At 50.2% G+C, this 22,652-nt stretch overlaps 10 protein-coding genes across 10 annotated transcripts; 5 read left to right on the forward strand and 5 right to left on the reverse strand.

The window, feature by feature from the left end:
• Positions 1 to 35: 35 nt before the first annotated feature.
• On the reverse strand, positions 36 to 2,783 carry Aspvir_007802 (putative pH signal transduction protein PalA; the record flags this gene model as incomplete). Its single annotated transcript, XM_043270979.1, has 6 exons — positions 36 to 339; positions 386 to 1,363; positions 1,430 to 2,324; positions 2,375 to 2,429; positions 2,486 to 2,723; positions 2,776 to 2,783. 6 exons carry the CDS (start codon positions 2,781 to 2,783, stop codon positions 36 to 38), a joined length of 2,478 nt encoding a protein of 825 aa, XP_043126914.1.
• Positions 2,784 to 3,105: 322 nt separating this feature from the next.
• Aspvir_007803 (putative mitochondrial carrier protein) lies at positions 3,106 to 4,377 on the reverse strand (the record flags this gene model as incomplete). The annotated part of the gene is made up of 6 exons (XM_043270980.1): positions 3,106 to 3,312; positions 3,365 to 3,702; positions 3,750 to 3,968; positions 4,027 to 4,100; positions 4,163 to 4,197; positions 4,264 to 4,377. 6 exons carry the CDS (start codon positions 4,375 to 4,377, stop codon positions 3,106 to 3,108), a joined length of 987 nt encoding a protein of 328 aa, XP_043126915.1.
• Positions 4,378 to 8,305: 3,928 nt separating this feature from the next.
• Aspvir_007804 (putative sterol carrier protein) lies at positions 8,306 to 9,741 on the forward strand (the record flags this gene model as incomplete). The annotated part of the gene is made up of 2 exons (XM_043270981.1): positions 8,306 to 8,799; positions 8,859 to 9,741. The coding sequence occupies 2 exons, from the start codon at positions 8,306 to 8,308 to the stop codon at positions 9,739 to 9,741; spliced, it is 1,377 nt and encodes a 458-aa protein (XP_043126916.1).
• A 1,616-nt stretch (positions 9,742 to 11,357) lies between these two features.
• Positions 11,358 to 11,828, forward strand: Aspvir_007805 (uncharacterized protein; the record flags this gene model as incomplete). The annotated part of the gene is made up of 2 exons (XM_043270982.1): positions 11,358 to 11,492; positions 11,562 to 11,828. 2 exons carry the CDS (start codon positions 11,358 to 11,360, stop codon positions 11,826 to 11,828), a joined length of 402 nt encoding a protein of 133 aa, XP_043126917.1.
• Positions 11,829 to 12,623: 795 nt separating this feature from the next.
• Positions 12,624 to 13,301, reverse strand: Aspvir_007806 (uncharacterized protein; the record flags this gene model as incomplete). The annotated part of the gene is made up of 4 exons (XM_043270983.1): positions 12,624 to 12,730; positions 12,785 to 12,896; positions 12,954 to 13,148; positions 13,200 to 13,301. 4 exons carry the CDS (start codon positions 13,299 to 13,301, stop codon positions 12,624 to 12,626), a joined length of 516 nt encoding a protein of 171 aa, XP_043126918.1.
• Positions 13,302 to 13,512: 211 nt separating this feature from the next.
• Positions 13,513 to 15,064, forward strand: Aspvir_007807 (RNA-binding protein; the record flags this gene model as incomplete). Its single annotated transcript, XM_043270984.1, has 3 exons — positions 13,513 to 13,546; positions 13,605 to 14,262; positions 14,332 to 15,064. The coding sequence occupies 3 exons, from the start codon at positions 13,513 to 13,515 to the stop codon at positions 15,062 to 15,064; spliced, it is 1,425 nt and encodes a 474-aa protein (XP_043126919.1).
• A 1,155-nt stretch (positions 15,065 to 16,219) lies between these two features.
• Positions 16,220 to 17,012, reverse strand: Aspvir_007808 (guided entry of tail-anchored proteins factor 1; the record flags this gene model as incomplete). Its single annotated transcript, XM_043270985.1, has 3 exons — positions 16,220 to 16,548; positions 16,641 to 16,827; positions 16,926 to 17,012. 3 exons carry the CDS (start codon positions 17,010 to 17,012, stop codon positions 16,220 to 16,222), a joined length of 603 nt encoding a protein of 200 aa, XP_043126920.1.
• Positions 17,013 to 17,395: 383 nt separating this feature from the next.
• On the forward strand, positions 17,396 to 18,547 carry Aspvir_007809 (uncharacterized protein; the record flags this gene model as incomplete). Its single annotated transcript, XM_043270986.1, has 1 exon — positions 17,396 to 18,547. The coding sequence occupies one exon, from the start codon at positions 17,396 to 17,398 to the stop codon at positions 18,545 to 18,547; it is 1,152 nt and encodes a 383-aa protein (XP_043126921.1).
• Positions 18,548 to 19,053: 506 nt separating this feature from the next.
• Positions 19,054 to 19,418, reverse strand: Aspvir_007810 (4F5 domain protein; the record flags this gene model as incomplete). The annotated part of the gene is made up of 3 exons (XM_043270987.1): positions 19,054 to 19,100; positions 19,165 to 19,249; positions 19,356 to 19,418. 3 exons carry the CDS (start codon positions 19,416 to 19,418, stop codon positions 19,054 to 19,056), a joined length of 195 nt encoding a protein of 64 aa, XP_043126922.1.
• Positions 19,419 to 21,389: 1,971 nt separating this feature from the next.
• Aspvir_007811 (uncharacterized protein) lies at positions 21,390 to 22,274 on the forward strand (the record flags this gene model as incomplete). The annotated part of the gene is made up of 3 exons (XM_043270988.1): positions 21,390 to 21,576; positions 21,638 to 21,879; positions 21,942 to 22,274. 3 exons carry the CDS (start codon positions 21,390 to 21,392, stop codon positions 22,272 to 22,274), a joined length of 762 nt encoding a protein of 253 aa, XP_043126923.1.
• Between the last annotated feature and the right edge of the window lie 378 nt (positions 22,275 to 22,652).

The following is a 22,652-nucleotide window of genomic DNA, read 5'->3' on the forward strand; positions in this document are numbered from 1 at the left end:
ATACATCTTGATACATCTGCCTATGCATACATGCATCAACCGAATCTGATTCCGTCGCTGGGATCCCATTGCCCCGGCTGTCCTCGGCTGTTCCCTCCCCCGAACCGGATTCCCACCTCTGGCGACCACATGCCAGGCGTCGGGACTGCGGGCGGTGCCACCGGTGCTCGAGTCGGTTGCGGCGCCGTCAGTGGTTCTTCTGGTGGTCGTGATGGTTGCACCTGAACGGGTGCTGGCGGTGACGATAGCTGTGATGGCTGCGGCTGCGGCTGCGGCTGCTGTCGGAAGTGAGGTTGCGAGATATTCAACGAAGCCATCGCTGCAGCACTTGCAATATCACTAAATCAATCAGTATCGCACCTAAACCGCTTGAGAAGTGAAATACCTTTCTAGTTGACTCGCCTCCATGCGGCGCTGGTGCATAAATGCCTTGCAGTCATCCCGGAACCTCCCCACAATCTTGGCCAGATCGTTGTAGAACTTCCGGCCCACTTCGATGTTCGAGATGATCTCCTTATACTTCAGATAGCCATTCTCCAGCTCCTGCAGCGCCTTCTCCCGCTCCTTGGTCGACGCATCCCCCTTGTGCGCCCGCGTGAACGCCCGGTTGGCTTCGCGCACCTGCGCCGCAATCTGGTCCTGATCATGCTGCTCCTGCGCAACCAGCTCCAGGTCCGGGTCGTACAGATGAAGCTGCTCCTCGAACAGATCCTCAAATTGGCTTGCCTGGATCGGCTGCATGGGAAACTCCCGCTCCAACCGCGCAGTCTCCTTCAAAAGCGCCTGCGTGATATCATCCCCCCGAGCCTTCTCCTTCAACGCCTGCGCTCGCCGCTTCCTTCGGCTCTCCAGCCGACTCACTTCGCTCAGGCATCCCCGCAGCCGGATCAACTCGCGCTCCACCTCCGGCGGGATTGCAGCGCGCCGGCTGCTGGGAACGTACATCTCCAGGTCGCGATTGGTGCCTGTGAGCACCCGAAAGATCGCCTCCGAGTCCCGTAGCTTCTGCTCCACGAGATTGTCGCTGCTTTGCGCCGACGTAAAGTACCCGCTGATCTCGCTCGACGTGGTATACAGTTTCGGCGCCGCCGCCTCGGACGTCTGCCGGGTCCATCGATCGGTCCCGTATTTCCGCCGTGAAGCATCATCCTCCGCCTTTTCGGCCGCCAGCAGCTCTACTCCCTCACTGTAGACCGCCCTGTCGTTGGCCTTGACCTTGGCTATATCTTCAAGCGACCTCCGCAGCCGGTGCAGCCCGTCCTGCTGTCGCATCTCCTCGGCATGAGCTACCAGCGTTGGAGGCAGTCCAAGCGGCTTTTCAAGCGCCTGCAAAGATCCTGGCAAGTTTAGCGACGATAGCAAACTAAATAAAAGTCAGCGTAATTCCACTAACGAGTGGCCAGCCATTAAAGTGTTGCCAAGAACGTACTCTCGTAGTTTGTCCGTCATGGTCTCCAACTCCCCAATAATCCTCTCGTTGACCAGTCGGTCGCGGCGGTCCGAGTAGATACTGGCCGCAATGTGAACTGCATATGGCACCAATTTGGCAAACAGCGGCTGCCCCAAAGGCCCGTTCTCCCCCAGCATGGATATCGCATCCGTAACCTGAGATGGCGCCTTGGCCGCAACCATACACGCCCGGTCGATGATCTTGAGCTCCGACTTTGGAGGCACAGGGTTGAGATAGATGACATCATTGTCCTTGGTCGCCCGCTTAAGGTCCTCCGACACACGGCTCTTCAGCCCATTGAGATCCCCCAGCACGGCCCGGTTTATCCAGCGAGTCTCCTTGAGCGCCTCGTTGACGCACGCCTCGCTATCCCGCAGGCGCGCCACTTCCTCGCCGTACTTTCGCTTCTCCAGGCAGTCCAGCGACTGCCGGTATTGCGCCGCGGCCGCAAAGTGATGGTGCTTGGCCGTCATGTGGTGGATCCACTCAGGGCTGATCGCGTTGGACTTGACCGCGTAGTCGCCGGCCTCAGCGTAAAAGTCAGAAACCTTGGCCGCCAGCCGGGCGATCGATGCATCCTTCAGACCGTCCTTGACGGCCTTTTGCCAGAAACACTCTTGTGCCTGGGCCAGAAGAAGTTGCTCCAAACTCTGCAGGGTCATTTCATCCATGTCCTCAGGCGGGGACGTTCGCAGGTCAGGCAGGATATCGGCTCGTAGGTGCAGGAGAACCCCGGCAGACTGGCAAAAGTAATTGCATGCCTGCTTGAGTCCGTCGGAAGTCGTCCGGTTAACCGAAAAGGCTAGCTGAGAGTATAGCGCCGCCAGATTGAAAAGGACGTTGGCCAATTCGAAGCGAAGGTTATTCTGTGAAACTTGACGGACTGTCAGTGCTCGTCCCTGGTATACCGCTGTAATCACATACTAGGTCTCGTTGTATTGAATCCAAAGGCGGGATACCACGGGAATTCCACCCCTACCTGTCACCCTCAGTCAGCAGGCCGTACACGCAGAGACGTTGTTCCAGTACACTCACATCAACCGGAAACTTCCCACCTAGCCATTTCAGTTGCGCCGCATACGTGACCAGTCGACTGATTCCACTGACATGGGGCTCCTGGACATAGATCGCCTCATTTCGCAAACGATCGATGATTAAGAGATCATCTGCGAACATATCCGGTCGCTGGTCATATTTGGACGAAATGTATTGAGTGATCGCATCGGACAAGGAGACGGCGTGGGAGCGCCGAAATGGAACCTGAAGGATGTTGCTAAGCAAAACATCAGTAAACGCATCAATGAAAAAGTTTCAGCAGCACGTACGATGTCATTGTGGTGGTTGAGGCATGGGAAGCATCGCAGGCAAAGAGGCCGCCGTTGGGAACTTTTTGTTGACAGCAAGACGCCCAACCCCGCCTGCCTGGCCTGGCAACGGATGACGTCCTTCTGCCTGAGGCAATCCACATCCGTACATTAATATTTAGAGGTCTATTTTTTGATATCATCATCCTGGTATTTGCTACGAGCTTCTAGCTCATGTATTTACGTACTCGAAACATAAGCCCAAACCATGCAAGAAATACAATGCATATATCCCAGTGCCCCAAAGACCAGCTTCGCTGTTTGCAAGAAAAATCAACAATGCAATTTCCGCTAGCCCTCCAGCTGGTTGATCCGCATCTTGATGTATTCAAACATACTCAGGAGAATCATATTGTTGACTCCCGTACGAATAAGAATGATCGATAGACCTTTGTACATACTCGACCTGGAAACAGCCGCTGATGCCTCGCCCACCTCCTTGGCCTTGCCAAGCAGCACGCTCTGGGCACGGGTCTTGCGGGTATCAAGTGGGTAGGTCTGGCAAAGGTTAGCAAATTGACCGTTTCATTAGAACAAAAAATTGCCTTACGCAGAACCAAGGCACGGTGCTACAAATGGCACCGGCAATCATCGGACCTCCAAAAGGAGACTTGTCCGGTCCGAGTTCCCTTGCCGCAACCTGCTTGACGGTTTCGTAGACGCTGAAATACAGGCCGGATCCAATTGTATCGCGCATCGCATGGAGATGGAAACCCGTGTACAAGCCGCGAAACCCGTAACGGCAAACAATCTGCCTGATCGCCTCGATGGTGCCAAGACGTGGTTTGTTGCGCAGAGACGGGTCCCGGACCGCATCGGGAGACGCCTGAGCACGATGAGAGACCAAGACCGATGTCTGCACAACATTCTTGGCCAGCTCAAAGGGACCTACCGAATCAGCCATTGTGGCGGTTGAATTCAATCGCGAAACTTACATGCAAGCGGAGCGGTTATGAGGCCAGCAATGAAGCCAGCGGTAGTGAAGGTCAAAAGAGTGGACACAGTGGGACTGCTGCCTGGCGCGTTGTAGGTTGCCAGAGGAGACTCGCCGGTAATTCTCTCGACAAACTCGGAGATACGGTGTTTGGCGGCGTTGTACGTGGAAAAATTCACGACACGGACCGCGGTGACACTTGCCAGAGGAGGCAGAGCTCCTGCATTTCGAATATTAGATCATGCGTTGCGTAGAACTCAAGAGCGATGTCGACCTACCAGCGACGTAGCCCCGTGGTCCCTCGGTACGCCAAAGGTAGCGAACACATTGGAAGACATTTTGGAAGTTGTGCCTGCTCCGGTCAATTCTGCCCCCTCTCTTATTGCAGTGAATTTGCGGAAAGAAATAACATACGTCTGCATACGGGTCTTGATATTCTCAAGAGGAGTCTAGGGGGAAACCAGACATATCAGTATCCATCCCCGCCAGGTCGACAGTCGATAATCCGAACTTACCACAGAGAGAGTCGCGCAGATTGTCGAAGTCGCCGACGCCACCTGGGTTTTGTATTTCTTCAAGAATTTGTTACGTGTGGCATCATCCATAATCCAGGTGTTGTCCGCTCGCATTGTGACAGTGGAAGGTTGTGGAGGTGAAGACACAAACGGCGCATGTTCAGTGTGTTTGTCCAAAGTCATCCCTGAAAGTTGCCCATCTGGGGCAGAGGATAGAGGGGTTCTGCTACAATTGATTGCTTAGTCGTGAGAAGTCAGGTGCGACGCGCAAACATTCAATATCGTGAGCAGTAGGCTGGGGAACCCTATGGAACGCAAAGCGGTCTCTCAGGGTGCGAGCAGACCGTTCAGCGTCCCACAATTGTCCATGAAGCGGACTGAAACAGCCCTTGTATGTGGTCTTTCTTCCGTCTTTGAGGAGGGCCAGAAGATAGGATGACCGGCAATGGAGGACGGCGAACTGGCAGAACTTTGGCGACAACGGTGATCCACAGAGTCTTGGCCTGTCTAGGGCATTCAAAAGCTTCAAACAGACGAGGCAATTCGATCGCACTATACCACGGCAGTGACAGAGCTTCAATCAGCAGGTCTTCTTCGACATCTCTCCCTTTTGCGGGCAAGAAAGAAAATCTCGAAACTCGCATGGGGCGGACAATCCACAATCAAGCACTTACCTCGTGAAGTTGATGTCTCCTCTTCGGTGGAAATACCAGTTAAAATGGTCACCACTTGACAGAGTATGAAGAGGAGAGATCGCTAGAAGGGCAAACAGACAGCCAGACAACGACTGGTCCAGTCGTAAACTGAGTTGATTACTCCCACCAGTGACGAGCCAAGTTCAAAGTCCGAACAGCAGGTAAACCTCAGAATTCGGGCAGGCATGTGGGCCGTCCTGCGGTGGTGGATCACGGACTGCTCGAAACGGCTTAGGGGCTCTGGCTCAGTGACGTCGTCGTGAAGCATCCAGTGCGCCCGTCTGGAGTCGCATGTCATGAAGGAGGTGGAGAGCGGCCGGGTACAGGGTCGGTTGCAGATCAATTCGTTCCTGCTCCTGCTTGAGAAGATGTTCTACAGTATACCAGCCGTTAAGCTTGAGCTATGGGCATAATTGCAGTGAGCATTTCATAGCTCTTAGGAAAGCCTATCTATCAAGGACTAACTCGCTATGGAGTAGCTACTAGCTACCTAAGAGTAAGTATCGTCCACAATTGCCTGGCAGACTAACCAGTTATCATGCAGAACTGTATTCAAGAGTCGATGTGGCGGTCGTGGCAATGGAGATGCTGCTGCGGACCAAGCCAGTCCCGTGCTAGTCGCGTTTACCCCGCTCTATCAAGCAGCCATTTTGATTGGCTCTATATTGGAAAAGGGTGTGTGCTCAAATTATTGTAAGGTAGGTGGGACATTATGATTCCCCAAGCATGAATCACTGGACAGTATCTGGCCGTTGCTATTGTCAAAGGAGAATACACTGATGGACCTCGTACAGACCATTCTATAGAAGACAAAAACTGCCGCACTACCTCTTACGAGTGTATTATCAGAGTGGAGCACGAGCAGAGTTTCCCAAAAGGGTGATACTACCTACAAGTGGGATCGATCAAACAGGGCTCGCATGGAATCAATATGGCATTGTCTCAACTTATTAAGGACGTCCCTTGGATCAGTATGGAAGATCGTCTGATGATCCATGGGATTTATTCAGCCTGTTTATTCAGTCTCTAAATATACAAGTGATCTAATACCTACCTTTAACCAGCTAGCCATAACACTAAGGAGAAAAGCACGGAAATAAGGGACAGTAGGTTGACAAGTTGCCCTTATAGAATTGTTTCTGACAAAGATCAATGATGACCACTCCATTCAGCGCAGATGCCATTGGGTAGTACATATGAAGTGGGAAATTTGGAGCTTGGAATAGTCTATCTGAAATATATTCATCTCTAGCTTGGTAAAGCGGATGACTGTATCTACAGAGCACATGGTGAGAAATGTCAATCTAACACACATAGTTCCACTGTCCATCTCTTTCTTCTTATTCGCGGGTCCCTTTTAAGCTCGGACATCCTCCTTCATGCCTCTATAAGTTTGCCTTCATGTTGCTTAGGCTTCATGTAAGGTCTTTGCTTCTTATAGCCCTTAGCCTCCGTCACATTCTAATGAGCTGAGCATTAACAGCATACAGCTTTCCTTTGCTTATGACCGCAACTGTCTTTGTGATAGACCCTTGAGCTTAGAATACTTCATGTCTTTGAAGGTCCTCAGTGCGGAAATGTGTTGATAGCAACTGTCTGGTGTTTTAACAATGAAGATGTTTTGATGGTTGGTGGTTTGCGTATCAAGTGGATGGTTTTCATATTTGATAGCTCAAAGGCCCATTTTCAGGCGCCTTATAGCAACAGATGAGTCAGTTGCGTCCGCATCTATAATGATTGCGGAGTCGCACTCAGCAATCGCTGGTACTTCGACCAGACCAAACGATAGTCTCGTCTTCGAGCCACATGTCCCGTTCGTCCAACTGCCCGTAAGCCACCCCTTGAGTGGCATGCAAGGTGTGCCACAGAGTATGTAATACTCTCCAAATATCAGGAAGTATCGTTTTGATCTTTTTGTGATGTGGATGGTAGGACTTGTCGGAGGCCGTTCAGGCCGGATTCCTCCTCAAGGGTCAAAGTCACGAGGCCAATTGTCCGATCTTTCTTTTCGAGTGATCTTCGTATTGGTTATGATTTTGAAGACTTGTAGATCGGATAACCGCACATTGCGTGGCAGCACGAGCGTGTCCTCAATATATGGCTCGATGATTCTCCAGTCTTCTTCATTCTGTCGGCCTTCGCCGTCTCTGTGTCTTCGTGGGGTTAGCATTGGGTGAGAGGCTGCTGTCTCCATAATCTTTGCAACATTCTGCTTAGGCATGTTGTTATTCTTGTGTGCGCGTGTATGTTTATCAGCCGTGATATGAGTCAATCGTAGTCATGAAGAGAGAAGATAGAAGGTTGAAGACAGAAGGTTGAAGGGTGTAATCAGTATTTATCTATTGCCGTACTCGTGATACTGAGGTAGGCCAATGCCTTGAGCAGAGGCTAAATTGAGAAGTAAAGTAAAAGATGAGGTGGTAGTGAGGCGAAGGTCAGCATTTACTCGACTCAAAAGATGTTCATTATCCAGAAAGGTCACATACACTTGTTCCCTTTTCTTATGGTGTCAACAAAGACTTGGGGGCTCATGCCCTTGTCCAAGGCCTGCTTCGGTGAATTCGTCTGAGGACTTGGCCATAATCATATATTTATAACCATAAGTTATAAGTTGGCACCTGATAGATATAGATAATTAAATGTGGATTAACACAGTGCATGATGCTATCATTGTATAAGCACTGTTCACTAAGCTCTTACTCAAGACATACAGATAGATCATTTATAAAAGAGCTTTGTATAAGGACATAAGATGATTAGTTACTTTAGATGTTTTATTAGCATTAGATCAACAGGAATCCCTGAGGAGGGGATGAAATACTATACCAGGTCTGTACTGTAGTACATGAGGCTGTTATACTCTATAGTAAATATTTCTCCTAATGTGTTATTCTCTCCTCCTCTCCCTCAGCATCACTCCATTCACGTGCGGTATGGCATCGGCTGCCTTCATTCCTTATTCTATCCCAAGTCGATCACGGATATGGACATAAAGCAAAAAGAAAAGTTCCGGATATGCCAGGACAATCATATGAACCATACGACTACCACGTACTCCGTACATATCCTCTTTATGCGCTCTGATGGATGCATGGCGGGCATGATCAACCAAATATCCTCGGGACCTCGGTCGCGGCAGCGGCTTATCCCCCGCAATCCAATAATGGGGATGCTTTCAAACAACTACAATTCTTCTCCGCATTCGCGTAGCTCTCCACACGTTCGCTGACGGCAAATGTTATATCTATGACAATCATACCCTTCCTTGATCTGGTGCTCAATATCTTCAATATTGTATCTTCCAACGACACAACATTTACGTACCCCCAGAGGCCCAACTAATCAGCATGGGGAAGAAGCAAGTAGCGCCCGCCTACGTCCTAGGCGTGGGCATGACCAAGTTTATCAAGCCTCGTGGCAAGGTCGACTACCATGAACTCGGATTTGAGGCCGGTGTCAAGGCTATGCTGGACGCTCATATCAATTACGATGATGTCGACCAAGGCGTTGCATGCTACGTCTACGGTGATAGCACCTGCGGTCAGCGTGTCTTCTACCAGTTCGGTCTGACCAACATCCCCATCTACAATGTCAACAACAACTGCTCAACCGGCTCAACCGGCCTGGCCATGGCTCGCACCATGGTCTCCCACGGTGTTGCGGACTGTGTTCTTGTCATTGGTTTCGAGAAGATGAGCCCTGGAAGCTTGCAGTCGGTCTACAACGACCGGGCCAATCCGACTGGTCTCTTCGGTATGATGATGGCTGAGACGAGAGGAATCACCAACGCCCCCGGTGCTGCACAGATGTTTGGCAATGCTGGTCGGGAGTACATGGAGAAGTATGTTGGAACCATACTATATGCTGCATCATTTACCCTGCCGTACTGACCTCCTCCAGGTATGGAGCCAAGAACGAAGACTTCGCTGAAATCGCTCGTATCAACCATGAACACTCCAAGCGCAACCCCTACTCGCAGTTCCAGGATGAATACACGCTCGAGCAGATTCTCAAGGCGCCTATGATTCACGAGCCACTCACCAAGCTGCAGTGCTGTCCGACCTCGGACGGAGGTGCTGCTGCTGTGATCGTCTCCCAGGCATTCCTGGACGCTCGTCCCCACCTCAAAGAACAGGCGATTCTGATTGCAGGTCAGCAACTTGCAACGGACACACCCACTCTCTACAACAGAAGCTCGATCGACCTAATGGGCTTTGGGATGACCCGCTACGCCTGTCGGGCAGCCGCTGCTGAGGCTGGCGTCAACGTTAAAGACATCAAGGTTTGCGAATTGCACGACTGCTTCTCTGCCAATGAGATGATCACGATCGACGCGCTCGAGCTCTGTGAGCCCGGCAAGGCGCATGAGATGGTTCGCAAAGGTGATATCACCTATGGAGGCAAGATGGTCATCAATCCCTCGGGCGGTCTCATATCCAAGGGTCATCCCCTGGGTGCGACCGGCCTTGCGCAGTGTGCTGAGCTGGTCTGGCACCTGCGTGGCTGGGCCAACAACCGATTGATCCAGGGAACAGATGCGGCACTGCAGCACAACCTTGGCTTGGGTGGTGCCGTCGTCGTGACTGTATACAAGCGCGCGGACGGTAAGGCTGCGGCCGCAGTGCCTTCAGATGCCGTCGGCAAGATCACTGGACTTGGATACAATCCAGCCGTCGAGGCAAAGGGCTTTACAGCCGAGCAAGTCAAGTCGGTCCTCAGCAAGAAGCACACCGACGAGTGGGCCCTGGGTGACACTCAGGAGAGAGTGCTCGCTCGCTTCTAAGTCAAGAGGACTCTTTGATCCAAAAAAAAATAACCATAACGTTTACCATTTAATGAGGTTCTAAGGACGGCAATATATCGTTTTGAATACTTTATGAAACGTAGATACAATTGTTTTGCAACAGCTAGGTACTCCGTACTTATATCTTCTTCGGGACCGGTTGGAAGTTTGACCGCACAAGCCTGCTTACCTAATTCGAGATTCCCACCACGGAATAAATTTTGCGTTTCGTTTTCTCTTTCACCTCCCTTCTCTTCTTTTCTCCTTTATCAGGTCTCCAACATACCCTTGTTGATGGATTGTTTTGACCATCAAAGCTTATCCGTTCCGTCTACAAATTTTAGAGTCGAGACCGAGAGCGATTATCGCGTGCTCGTTCTAATCCCAACACCTGCCTTACGTGCACGAGGTGATTGGGTTCGCTTTTGAGCATACAGCCCTTGAAGGGAGTCAATTCCGATATCTCCTATGGCAGATAGTAACTATTTCTTTTCTGCTTCGATCGCAATCGGTTCTACGGAATGGATGTTCAAATGGGATGAAGATGATCATCCCATGGACACCCTCCATCGATCAATGCTCAATGCTCGCTCGCGAACTAACCTACAGGTCACTATGGTATTGACACTCCTCGTAGGCTACAACTTTCTCGCTTTCCTACATACGATCATCAGGCATTTTCGAAGTCTCGTCCGTCATTTCTTCCATGATATTCGAGGTCAAAATCATGCCGAGAATGAGTCAACATCTTGTTGCTTAAGATCTCCCTCGTGTTGCGTCCGCTCTCAATCACATGGAGCGGTACGGGTCAAAAGAAGGGAGGTACATTCCAATAGTACTGTTCTACATGACTGCATGACCATCCGCAGGTATCAACTAGCCGTAACATCGACGGTGGAATGTGTCGTGGTCTCTTAGCTTTTATAATTCCGGACTACGAATGAATCGAATTTACTTCTCACTGATGCTCTACCACCCATCGTACTTCATCAACCCTGGCGCGCAGCTCTGTTTCAAACATCATTTAAGCTTTCGCCTCAAATATCTTGACTCTGAAGCGGGCTCTTCTCATTAAGCCAGCTACGTAAGGTGGCGCTTGCAAGGGCAGATGGTGATCTACATTCTTTCTTTGCCTCCTTGGGTCAGAATGTAAACCGGCTTTGAAGACTTCAAGGGACAATGTCTTGAAGCTGCAGGTGCGAGTTTGATATTCCTCCCTTGCTTGGTTCCAAGGCAGGTAGCTGACCCGCGGAACTTGCATACGCAAACCTCCGTCAGGAGAATATGCTTTTACATTCGGTAAACGAGGCTGGGGGCATTCCTTAAGTATCCTCGTAGAGACGCGCAATCCGATAAGGGGAGGGAGGGTTCTCTGAGTTGACATTCCGTTCTCCCTTCCATTTCCAGGATGAGAATGTTACCTATAAAGCATGGCCTCGACCTCGCTGATGGTCAACTGTTGAGTTTTCCTCCTTGACTGTCTCGTGTGAAGCACTGCAGTTGCAAGCCAGATAACTCTCTTTTTGTGCCTGACGGCGTCCTCTCCTTCGATATATTCTTTCCTTTCAGGATCACATCCACAATAACCGCAATACCCCCTCTTCTCCTCGTCCAAAATGGCTCGTTTCAGCTTGTCCTTCCTTGCTCTCTGCTTCTTCCTGGCCCTCATGGTCTCCGCCTTGCCCGCCAAGCGTGACGACGGCGATTTGGACGCCTCTGATGCTGTTTCGGCCGCTCTCAGTGCTCTCAAGGTGCGTATCTCTGCCGCCAACATTCCTCTCCGCAAGTTCAATTCAAACTCACAAACTGACTCAAATCAGGCCTTTGAAAATGCGGATGAGAAGAAGCCCACCCCTGAAAAGGCCTCGGCTGTTCATGGAGCCAATGTGACGGAGGGAACCGCCACGCCACAGCCCATCCCCTCGGGCACTCGCACCACGGTGCAGACCCCCGCCGCTGCCAGCAGCTCTGCTGCCCCTACTCCGAAGAAGAAGACCAGCTCGGAGAACATGCTCTCGCACATTCCAATCATTGGAGGTGTGTTGGGAGGTGGTGCGGGTCTGGGAAGCCTTCTGCCAACTCGGTAGATTACATGTGTCGAGGACAAAGTGAAGGTGTGTAGCTCGCCCAGGGGCGGTTGGAAATGTTGACTGTAGTTCTCCGAGTTCGGGGAGCTGATCATTTATCGGAACTGTTGTGTGCAGGCTCTGCCTTGCTTTCCTACTTGGGAGCGGGATTGTGTTGGGTGTTTGTGGTGCGATGGAAGGAAGATTGGTTCTTTGACTAGTACATTAATTAGAATCTCAAATGAAAATGGAATTTCTTTTTACCTACTAATTTTCGAAAATATCACTGGTCTACGGCAAGTTACGATGATGGAACAGGCTGTAAACTTCCGTGTTTGGATGCACTTCACCTATGCTTTGATATCCAGTAGCTTGCTTGGGACAAAGAAAACACATCATTGAGGGCAACGAGGCACTAGCACGCATTGGTCCAAGATGATTAAGGGTTCCAGTTTTCTAGCTGAGTTTGCCTTGGACTTGAACACAGTAGCACCTAGCCAGAATCTGTTGTGACGCTCGTGGCGAGTTATATGTAAAATAATGAAGATGATGATGGCGGATGACAGTGCCTGGACAATAAGCTAATGATCGAATAAACGACTTCTTGTCTCTATCCCCGCTCAGGCTGTCGGCCAGTTTGACCAGGTTGCTTTCAGAGATGCAGACTCACATGTGCCCCTACCACACCATTCAGCGTAGTCTCGTGGAACCAGCTCTGCTCTGGGGCGTAGTCACTTCTTGTGAGCCTTTTCCCGTCCAACAGACTGGCTGTTTCATATTCCAAAGTGTTACCCCTTTCGAGTACCAAAGACAATATCATGAGCTGTTGTTCTGGCTCGCTCGTTGTTGCCCTTCATATAGACCGGTGTAGTACCCGGCAAAATACCAGGCCATCATCAGGTTCCTCAACCCTTCGTCCTGGACTAAATGTTCAAAGTTAGTTATCGCCGACGCTAACGCTGTACAGGGAAGGTTACCTTGTGCTAAAGCAGCATGTGGCATCGCAGCTGCTCCCACAGGAGCAGGCTCCGTTGGATGTTTCGTCTCGGAGGGCTGGTGATCAGTCGCTGTCGGGTACACCTCTGCGGCCTGAAAAGAGTCAGAAAGTCAAGTTCGCTTGCTCAGTCCTGCAAGGGGCCGACTCACATCTGGTACCTGCATTGATGAGCTTTGTTGTGCTGTAGCCGATGCTGCCGTCCTCGCTGCGTCATCATCCTCCATGGCATCGACAGCTTCATCAGGCTGCTGTTCCTCCTGATCCATCCCAGCACGCTCTGCAGCCTCTGCCTCTCTGAGAACATCTTCGACGTTCTCTCCTTTGGCATGGATGCTGTGATACAACTGTTGGAACGATGTCAGAAACAAGTCACGTGAGATATAGACGAAACGTACCTTGTACTCTTCGACCGCTTCATCCCAGCTTTGAACCAGGGCGGAATCGTCCCATATTTCTTCCTGTGTCAGAGGCCTATTCGTATTCTTGACTTTCCCCATTTTATGAGCAGTTGTAATTATGTAGATGATCAGTTACTGGTTACTGTATCGAGGAATCCCGCTGTGGTGCCTGCGGAGACCAAACTCACCGCTTGGCGGTCGACCCGTCGGAGAAAAAATGGGAGACCAAAAAAAAAGTTTCCCGCACCTTTTTTGGTAGGGTCAGATTGCGGTGCTTCAACCTAGCATACAACACACAATAACCAGAAATATGGCTCCCGATAAGAAGGATAAGAAGCGCAAGGGTAGGTCCATTCTGGATTTTCCTTTTCTGCTATTGCCTTGTTTTCTAACACCATACAGCTGCCACCACAGTAGCCGCCGACTCGCCCGCAAAGAAGACCAAGAAGGTCGAGGCCAAGCCTAGCGAAGCCCCCAAAGAAACCCCCAAGTCTATTCTGAAGAAGAACAAGAAGGATGCCCCTGCTGCAGAGCAAAAGTCCGCTTCCAAATTGAAGCTCAATGGCGAGGCAGCAAGACAGGTCAAGCCTCGCAAGCGTGCGGCGGATTTCCTCAGCGACGAGAGTGAGCCGGAAGTTGTTGCGTCCGAACCCAAGGCCGAATCCGAGGAGAAGAAGCAGCCCAGTAAGAAGAAGTCGAAGAAGGAAGACGGCACTCCTGCGCCCGCTACAAAGGCCAAGACAAGTGCTGCTGCTGTGAAGCCCAAGGCGAAGAAGCCTGAGCCTGTCGTCGAAGAGTCGGACGATGAGGATAACGAGCAGGTCCCTGTGGTCTCTGAAGATAGCTCTGAAGACGAGGAAGATGATGTTCTAGACGATCAGACAGCCGCTCTGATCAAGGGTTTCGAGAGCAGCGGCGATGAGGACGAGTCCGGAGACGAAGGATTTGACCCTGACCAGCCGGTTCCCAAGATCCCCGACTCCAAGAAGGCAAAGCGCAAGATCTTGAAGAAGCAAAAGAAGCACGATGAGCCCAAAGCGCCCGGAACGGTTTATGTTGGGTAAGTTCCGCAGTCTTTTTCTCTTTGCTGTTCCGCTGTGACAGAGACTTACAAATCTCCTTTCCACAGACGTATTCCCCACGGTTTCTACGAACATCAGATGCGCGCTTACTTCTCCCAGTTCGGCGAGATCACTCGCCTGCGTCTCTCCCGTAACCGCATCACCGGCCGCTCAAAGCACTACGCTTTCGTGGAGTTCGCCTCGAACACTGTTGCCAAGATTGTCGCGGAGACTATGGACAACTACCTGATGTATGGTCATATCCTGAAATGCAAATACGTCCCCTCCGATCAGTTGCACCCGGAGGTTTGGAAGGGTGCCAACAGACGATTCAAACGCACTCCGTGGAACCGCATCGAGAAGAAGAGGCTGGAAAAGGGCAAGACAAGGGAACAATGGTCGGAGCGCATTGAGCGGGAACAGAAGAGACGACTTGCAAAGGCCGAGAAGCTGAAGGCTCTGGGATATGAGTATGAGCTTCCCCAGCTGAAGAGCGTCGACGAAGTTCCTGTCCAAGAAGATACCAAGGCGATTGAAGCTGCTGCCGATGCGACTGCCGATGAGCCCGTGAAGGCTATCGAGGCACCCTCGGCCCAGGAGTCCAAGGAGGAGACTACCGTGGACGAGACTCCTAAGAAGTCCAAGAAGGAGAAGAAGGGAAGCCAATCGACTCCTAAGCAGGGGACACCCAAGCAGGATGGCGAAAAGGCGTCGGCGAAAAAGGGAGTAAATGGCGCTGCCGCTTCACCGGCGACAAAGGTTGGGGTCAAGGACAAGAAGGCCAAGAAGGCGAAGGCGTAGGACTACCATTTCCATGTTCTCTGTATCTTGTTAGCACAAAAGGGTCTGCAATTTTTTTTTTTTTTTGGCATAAATTGTTGAATGTATAATGTCTTGTGACAAGAGTTGCTGTAACCACTCTCGGCTACTCAGCCCCGGAGTAGAATCTCATAAGACTTTATCACTCATGGCCATGATGCTAAAGTATATATCTAACATATCTATTGTAATCTCTGCTACTGATGCGCAGTGCATAGCCATTCTAGAGGTATGGACGGCTCTGAGACCTGATACTAAAGGTAAACGCAACGATGATTGGTGGACTTCGAGTCCCATCACGTGATAAACTAGTCCTCAAACAGACTAGATTCTACCAGCGGGTCAACCGAGCATTAAAAAGCCGAAACTTTTTTCGTGCCAACTTTGTTTCTTCCTTCCTCAACTCCTCGCTCAAAGAATCGCATTCAAAGCTCACACACAGGATATCTAACCGGTATTCTCCTTCCTCCACCGGAGGAGACCTAGCTTTGGGAGAAAGTCCCCGGACACCCTGCCCGATCCTCTGGATCCGTGGCAGGCAATGCGGAAACGCGCCGCCATAGAAGCAATTTGATAGCGGCTGACTGCCCTACTCCCTCCCGGCGCCCATGCCTATATCCGACGCCCTTCGCGGTGGAAACAATGGTGGTATAGCGGGGTGTCGGAGAGGGGTTGTTTCATTGGGTTGCCTTTCGTCGTGTTTGGATAGTCATGCGATTGCCCTGATCCTCCTTTTGGAGGATCGGGTAACTCAATGGGGCTTATTCTTGAGGCGAGGAGTTCATCGCTCTTTTACTTTTGAGTCTGTAGCTTATTGCAAAGCGGTGGCTGGATCTATGGTCACAGAAGCCCTGTCGAAGGGGCCGGACTCGGATCTTCATTTTTTTTGTTTTTTTGTTTTCTGTCTTTCGTTGACATGCACATTGCGTTCGTGTGATGATATACCAATCATAGAGTCAAGCCCTGATACTCCTGCTACGGCATGGGGTTGTGACGATAAACGATTGTTTTCATATCTGACGAACATGTTCACTCTTCTGCGCTTATCATAGAACGAAACAATCAAGTTACTCCATGCGTCTTTAGTCTACATTTTCCATAATGCGTAATATATAACATTGCAAACATTCATTCTATTCATTGCGCCTTTTGGGCCTTTGCTGTCGAAGCAGGGCTTGCGGTCCGACTTCTCAACTGCAGCAACATAGAGGTAACAATCTCTGCCATGACGGCAATCGCTGTCGCGCAGACACTATTCCAAACTTGGACGCTCACCGATCCGCGAGGCGCTCGGGGGAATGACAGTACCCATTCAACGTAGGAGGGAAACCAGCCTGCCGGAAGCGCAAAGACAGGAGTCTTGGAGTAGTAAAACTGAAGAAAGATCTTGAGACCGTTGGTGCTGAGCCGCCGAGCGATCTTGACACTCCAGTCAAACGAGGTTTTCTGTGCCGTGAGTTTCTTGTCTGTTTCAAAAGCGATCAATCAGCTGGGCGTGAACCTCGACATGTGAAGTGAGGGGCGTAGTATTTCGGCGTAAAAAGAGCAGGCTACGCACTCATTGTCTCGTATTCATCCATAGCTTTGTCATGCTTCCTCCTCAACTTAGCCCACTTGGCAAACTCATCTTGGGAGCTCGTGTTGTTCATCTCGCGCTTGAGCTGGACGACTTCGCGCTTCAGTCGGCTCTGCTCGCGAGCATTCTTCGATGTCGATGTAGGGAGCCTGAGGTATAGAATCCATAGCTGCAGAACACGTCAGTTAGAATCGCTGATTACTCTGTCTGGGGCAGTGGCAAACTGGCAGCGTTGCCATGCTAGTGGTGCACTAAGCAGGAACATACCAGAGTATCAATCGTGGTTGCGCCGACTGTATTCACCAAATAAATGGCGACGTGGACAAAGAATATCGTCAGAATGAGCGATAGCATCTTGTTGCGTATGGAATATGGCCTTCAGAAGGGTAAGAATTATCGTAAGTTCGCAGAGGTATCGAGGCCAGAATTAAAGAGCCACGATCCCACTTGCAGAAACTATGCTGCGCAAGTTTCTTAAAGCCGTGCCAGAAATTCAGAACCCGTAGGAGATAAACACAATATTAGAACCGCATTTGTGAGGTTGATGGAGGAGAGCTCGTGATCGAAATGACGTTGTCCAAGGTGGCCTCGATCTGTGCGTTCCGCCTGTTGGCGGTACCACTAAACAAATGATAACAATCAATAGCATGCCTATTGCCATGCCATACAACACAATGTATAGAGGGAGGTTCTGAGATTTGCACTGCCAATGTGGTCCAGATAACAAGGACAACCAAATGTCTACTACAGAAAATGCGTACCAGGAACTTGCTCAGATTTTCAGAAGCAGAGACAGTCGCATTCTTGAAATCGAGATTCTGCCGCCGCAGGTTGGCCCTCTCCTTCAAGATGGGTGTTCGATAGGCATCACCAAGAAATATCTGATACAGGCCTTTGTGATCGCCAGATGTATTTTCTTCAAGCATATGGGCTCTATGCCCGACCTCATCTTTCCGGGGATGAAGTGCCCAGATGCAATTACACAAGACGAAGCGTCGGTTGCGTCTGAGATCATCCTGCTTTTCGACTGTGAGCATACCACGGCATGCAACTGGCGGAAAAGGCGACTTGACGCCTTGATCAAAGGGCAGGATCTTCATAGTACGGACGAAGTTGGTCGCGAGAGCCTGATCCACGCACTGGAAACAGAACGTTCTCTCATGACGACCTATCTATGTTCTCCTCTACATCGGCACACCAAGTCTCCAACACTATGGCAACACCGTCTATGGCTCTTGAACCATATAGCTAAGCTTCAGCGGCCAGGCTCGACATTCCAACTACCGCGAACTGCCGTTTCGCAGCGTCAAGACCCCGGTCAAAGTATGCTTGGTATTGCGGCAAAGTTCCAGGAAATGCTCCAGGCCGAGCTGGCCGTTGTGCTCCGCGCAGGGGAGCTCCATCCCAAAAATTACTATGCTTTCAGCTATATGCGCCGGCTTCATGTGGCCTTGACTGACACACTAAACGAGATTGAGCACAGGGCGGATAACTCCGCCCGATTGGCTTTGCTTATCACCGAAGAGACTTTGGATTGGTGCCTCGCTCATCCTGCGGATATATCTAGCTGGATGTTTCTGCTCTATTTGCTGGGAACTATTTCGCACAGAGAAACACTTTTGGCTATCATCAACAAGGCTGTCAAGTTTGGAGTGCACGTCCGCTGGGAAGGCGAGAGTCTCTGGACGTTTGTACACCTGGCTACTACGAGATTTGATGTGGTGGAAACTGTTCGGTGTCAGCTATGTGGACGGGAGGAGGCACCACAGACTCGTCTCGTCGCAATAGATACGCTGGCTCACACTGCCAAAAGCGAGTCGAAGGAATCGTGGAAGACATGGATGGCCAAGGCAAAGGAACGTTGGTCGAGCGACGAACTGGCAGCATAACAGCAGAACTGTAACGGTCGATCGAGGAGCCTGGTCATGTCTGGTAGCAAGCGAGTAATTAGTTTGGTCCCCGGTCGTCATAGACCTCATGTCCTCCTAGTGAATGGTCCAGCATCAGTTGAATTTACAATGTAAACTGAACGCCATATTCTGAAAGAAACGCCTCGCTAATTGTAAAAATGCTCTAGTAAAGGAGTAAACGCGCCAACGACTCCAAGATACTCCAGATCAACCCTACGGAACGGCAACCTGAGGGGCTTATAGGCAACCTCCGTTTCTCTGACACAAATATCATATAGCCACCTCGTTCATCCAGGGTAGCAATCCGCGCAACCAATCTTGCCCAAGTAGCTAATGTCTGAGGGTCCTATGAGGTTGCGGAAGTGATATTATGCACCGAACCGGAGCATGACGGCCGAAGGGTTGATAACAGTGATGGGAAAGCAGCGCGACGGAGATCGGAATTGCCGGTGAAAAAGCTGCTGACGGATTCCGTAATGGAGTCGTTACTTCTTTTTCCCTGCTGCTGCTTCGGCTGCCCTTTTCGCGTCCGCTGTAGGGAAAGGCGAAATACGTTAGCACATTAATCACAGCGTAAAACTCCTGGGCGCGCTTACCCGCTGCCTGTTTTGCGCGCATGATCGCAGCGTTGTTTTCCTTTGCGCGCTGGAACTCGGTGCCACTCAAGGTATTCCCCCCCTTCTATAGACGCCAGAGATATTAGCAACTGCATTCTAGATTGAGAGAGCATTGTAGATTGACATGTTGCTGTGAGACCTGTGGGACGGTTGCGGGGATGAAAACTGACCTGCTTGGCCTTGGCCTTGAGGGCCTTCTCACGGTCTCTGTCCCTCTGGTTTCCGCGGGTCATTTTGACTGCTGAGGTGTTCTATGCTGTCCTTGCAGTCAGAAATGGAGAGGAGCAATATTTTGTATCTCGAGCCCCAAATTTGGCACAGAGTCAAGGTAAGAAGAGAGCAAAGTTCTAGGCCGTTAAGTGAAGATTCCGTCTGGATCCATGGCTTTCCTTTATTCTCCGCCGAGCCCCCGAATTCCAGCTTTTCCATAATCTGCCCCATACCACGACACCAGGGGAATCAGATTGATCCAACTTATAATATGAACACATTTTGCATCTTTTGCCTCAGGCATAAGTTAGTGACAAACAATTAGAGCGATTGTCTTCTGGGAACTATCACAAGGTGCCGAGTAAGCATCTTGCCCAATGCAGTATCAACACATTAACACAGAAATGGCAATACCACAGATTTGAAGCAACATTCTTAACAAAGGGGCCAGTTGGTTGATGTTTCAAGCTAAAATTGAAATCGAGCCCTTCTAAGATGGACCATGCCATGCATCACCTATTGCTCCATACAATACTCCTATGCCAACTTAGCCGGACAAGAGATTGTGCACTTTCTTCCGCATCCTGTGCAGAACCTTGAACCTCAAGGAGAGAGTCACACTCAGGAGACATGATCTTGGCTTACCATGACAGTCGCACTTATCGCGCTCGCGTCTTGAATGCAATAGAAGCGCTTGGATCTCGGCGGCTGGACTAGGTGGCTAATTGGTCGAAGCTACTGTTTAGGTCGGATCATTATTCAATTTGAGCAGGACAGCAGATGCAAATGACCGAGGTGCAGTGTGGTACTTAGTAGTATCGTAGATTATCTTGCGTCGACTCGACTCTACCGAGCCCGATGTCATCGGTTGTGCAGGGAAGTCAGCCATAACTTCGCTCGTTAGCTCTGATCTCAGCCTTGCAAGATAGTATCTTCCCAAAATCTCAATGGAGAACTTGGCATCACTTGAAGTGAAACCATATAACCTTCACAGGCGCTTAATCTTGTCAAGTCGCGGGCCTATAGGGCCCTGATTCTTGACATAGACCAAGTTCCTGCGGGTCCTTACAAGAGTAAGCGCCTGATTTGAGACTAAGTAGCTCGTTTGCGATCTGAGGGTCGGGAGAGGATCAATTGGAGCCCAGTGAAGTCTATTCAAACATCGCTTGAAGCAAAAATAGTTGAACGACGGCCAATCGTCAGATGTAGCAAGGCAAGCGAATGAGACGGCTGTTTCAGACTGGTTGACAATCTCGCAGTGATAACTACTCGCTTTGTTTTCGCAATGAGGATTTGAGACCGAGCCTGACGCCTGAGTAAATACAGGCTTGAGAACAATAGCATACAAACCAAGGCTAATCTCAGTTCCAGCAGGGTCCCTGTGATGGGCCGCACTTCCCAGACGGCGCTGCGCAGAGTGGTTGTAAGGATGAACCGCAGAATTATTTTTGGATCAGTTTTCAAGTGTCTATGCCATTTCTGAAGACATCACCATTGTTCATGGCATGAATAGATGGCCTGATCCTCAATGCCCATCAGGTTGTGTTTCAGATTCAGAATCCATGCCCATTGTCAGCAACCTTTGTCTTTCTACATTCACTTAGGCCTCGCTACCTATTCTGAGAAGAACCAGGATTGTCTGGCGCTAGAGCCCAAAGGAAAGAACCTGAATAATGCTGGTTCAATAGGGCCCTTATCTTTTGTCACTTCATTGTTCACTCTTTTGCTCTTTCTTTAACACCCGAGTAGACCTCGCCAGTCTGCTCTTTCTCTCCTTCTCTCTCCTCCAGTATTCGAGTCAACACAGTCCTGCTGGTCAGTTCTTGTGCCTCTGCTTTCATTTTTCAATTTTCTTCTACTGTCTCTTGTAGCATCATTTGAAAACGCATCTTAACTCGATCCGAGTCCTCGATATTCTCGCATGATCTTTTGGTAGTGGCGTCTTGTCGTGCAGAAGTGTGCTCTCGCTTGCGATAATACATACTTTGATCATGATGGCTTCATTGAAAGAGTCCTTGGCTGGTCCAGGATTTGTGATCTTGAACGCCATACGAGTACTCAATATTATCGTCTTCCTGGACATCATCGCTGCCAGCATTGTGATGACAGTGAAGATCTCTCTTTTAAGCAGCTTTTTCTTCTTCCAAGCCGTCTCCCATGTCATGGCTGCAGGAGTTAGCAGTAAGTGGTCCCTTCCGCTATGGTGAATCATGGACTTGACAAGTATACTGACGCACGACAGTCTTTCTTATACTCTCAGAATTACCTTTCTTCCGCGGCTACTTCGACCGCAATTGGCCATTGCTAGGCCAGGATTCCGGCTTCGTCACCCTGGCTGCGGCAATGCTTATACTTGGAATGGGGGTCTTGGGCGATCTGAATACGCCAGCCACGAGTCAGGAATCACTTGGTCTTGCGTTCTGGAGGATTGTTGTATCCGCAGGTATTCTGGCCATGGTCATGAGTGTCATCAATCTAGCGTCGGTAAGTGAACCTTCTCTGCTCATGACCTAGGAAGCGAATGCTAACTTTGTCAATTACTTTAGAGCTTCATTTTCTCAGACCGCGCCGCTGGGGTCACTTCACGGCATGTACGAGTCTATGGGGCAGTAGCGCCTCAGAAAGTCGTCACACGAGCAAGCTCCCAGCGATCGTTCAAACTCGGTATAAAGCGAGAGGACTCGCTTCCAACATATACTCCTTCGCATTCACCTGTGAGGAGGCAGGTGTCCATGCGGAGCATGACTCGCTTTCCACTGAAGATATCCCCGCCAATGAACTTGAACGATGCCGCGTCATCAAAGTACTCGCGAGACTCATCGGGTGTGACCATTCCAGATCTGGCTCATCATCCGGCAATGTACTCTTCACAGGTCTAGGCCTTGACCCTTTTTTGTGGCGAGAGGGGGCGTTTAAAGGGGTTGTTGTCCCAATGGTATATTAGCGAGGGCGTTCACTGACTGGGGAAATTCTTTCTTTACAGAGCTTGGCATTACTGGCTGCAGTCCCATGATTTTATTCAGACATTGCCTTTGTTGTATTTCTGTAGACAATTTAATTATCCAATTCATCTGGCCAAAGTGATTCTGTGCTGTGTCAATCAAAAGAACTATACGAATGGTCTTTGATTGGTCAACGTTAAGCGCCTTCTTGGCATCAGTGATAAGATCAGCAATATGGCCATCAGCCTCATCCACTTAGCTGTCATCATCCATCTCAGGGACATGTGGCAGCCAGGTGGTTGAAATAAATTGACG

Source organism: Aspergillus viridinutans (genome assembly GCF_018404265.1).
Source record: "Aspergillus viridinutans IFM 47045 DNA, scaffold_5, whole genome shotgun sequence".
NCBI classification, from domain to species: Eukaryota; Fungi; Ascomycota; class Eurotiomycetes; order Eurotiales; family Aspergillaceae; genus Aspergillus; species Aspergillus viridinutans.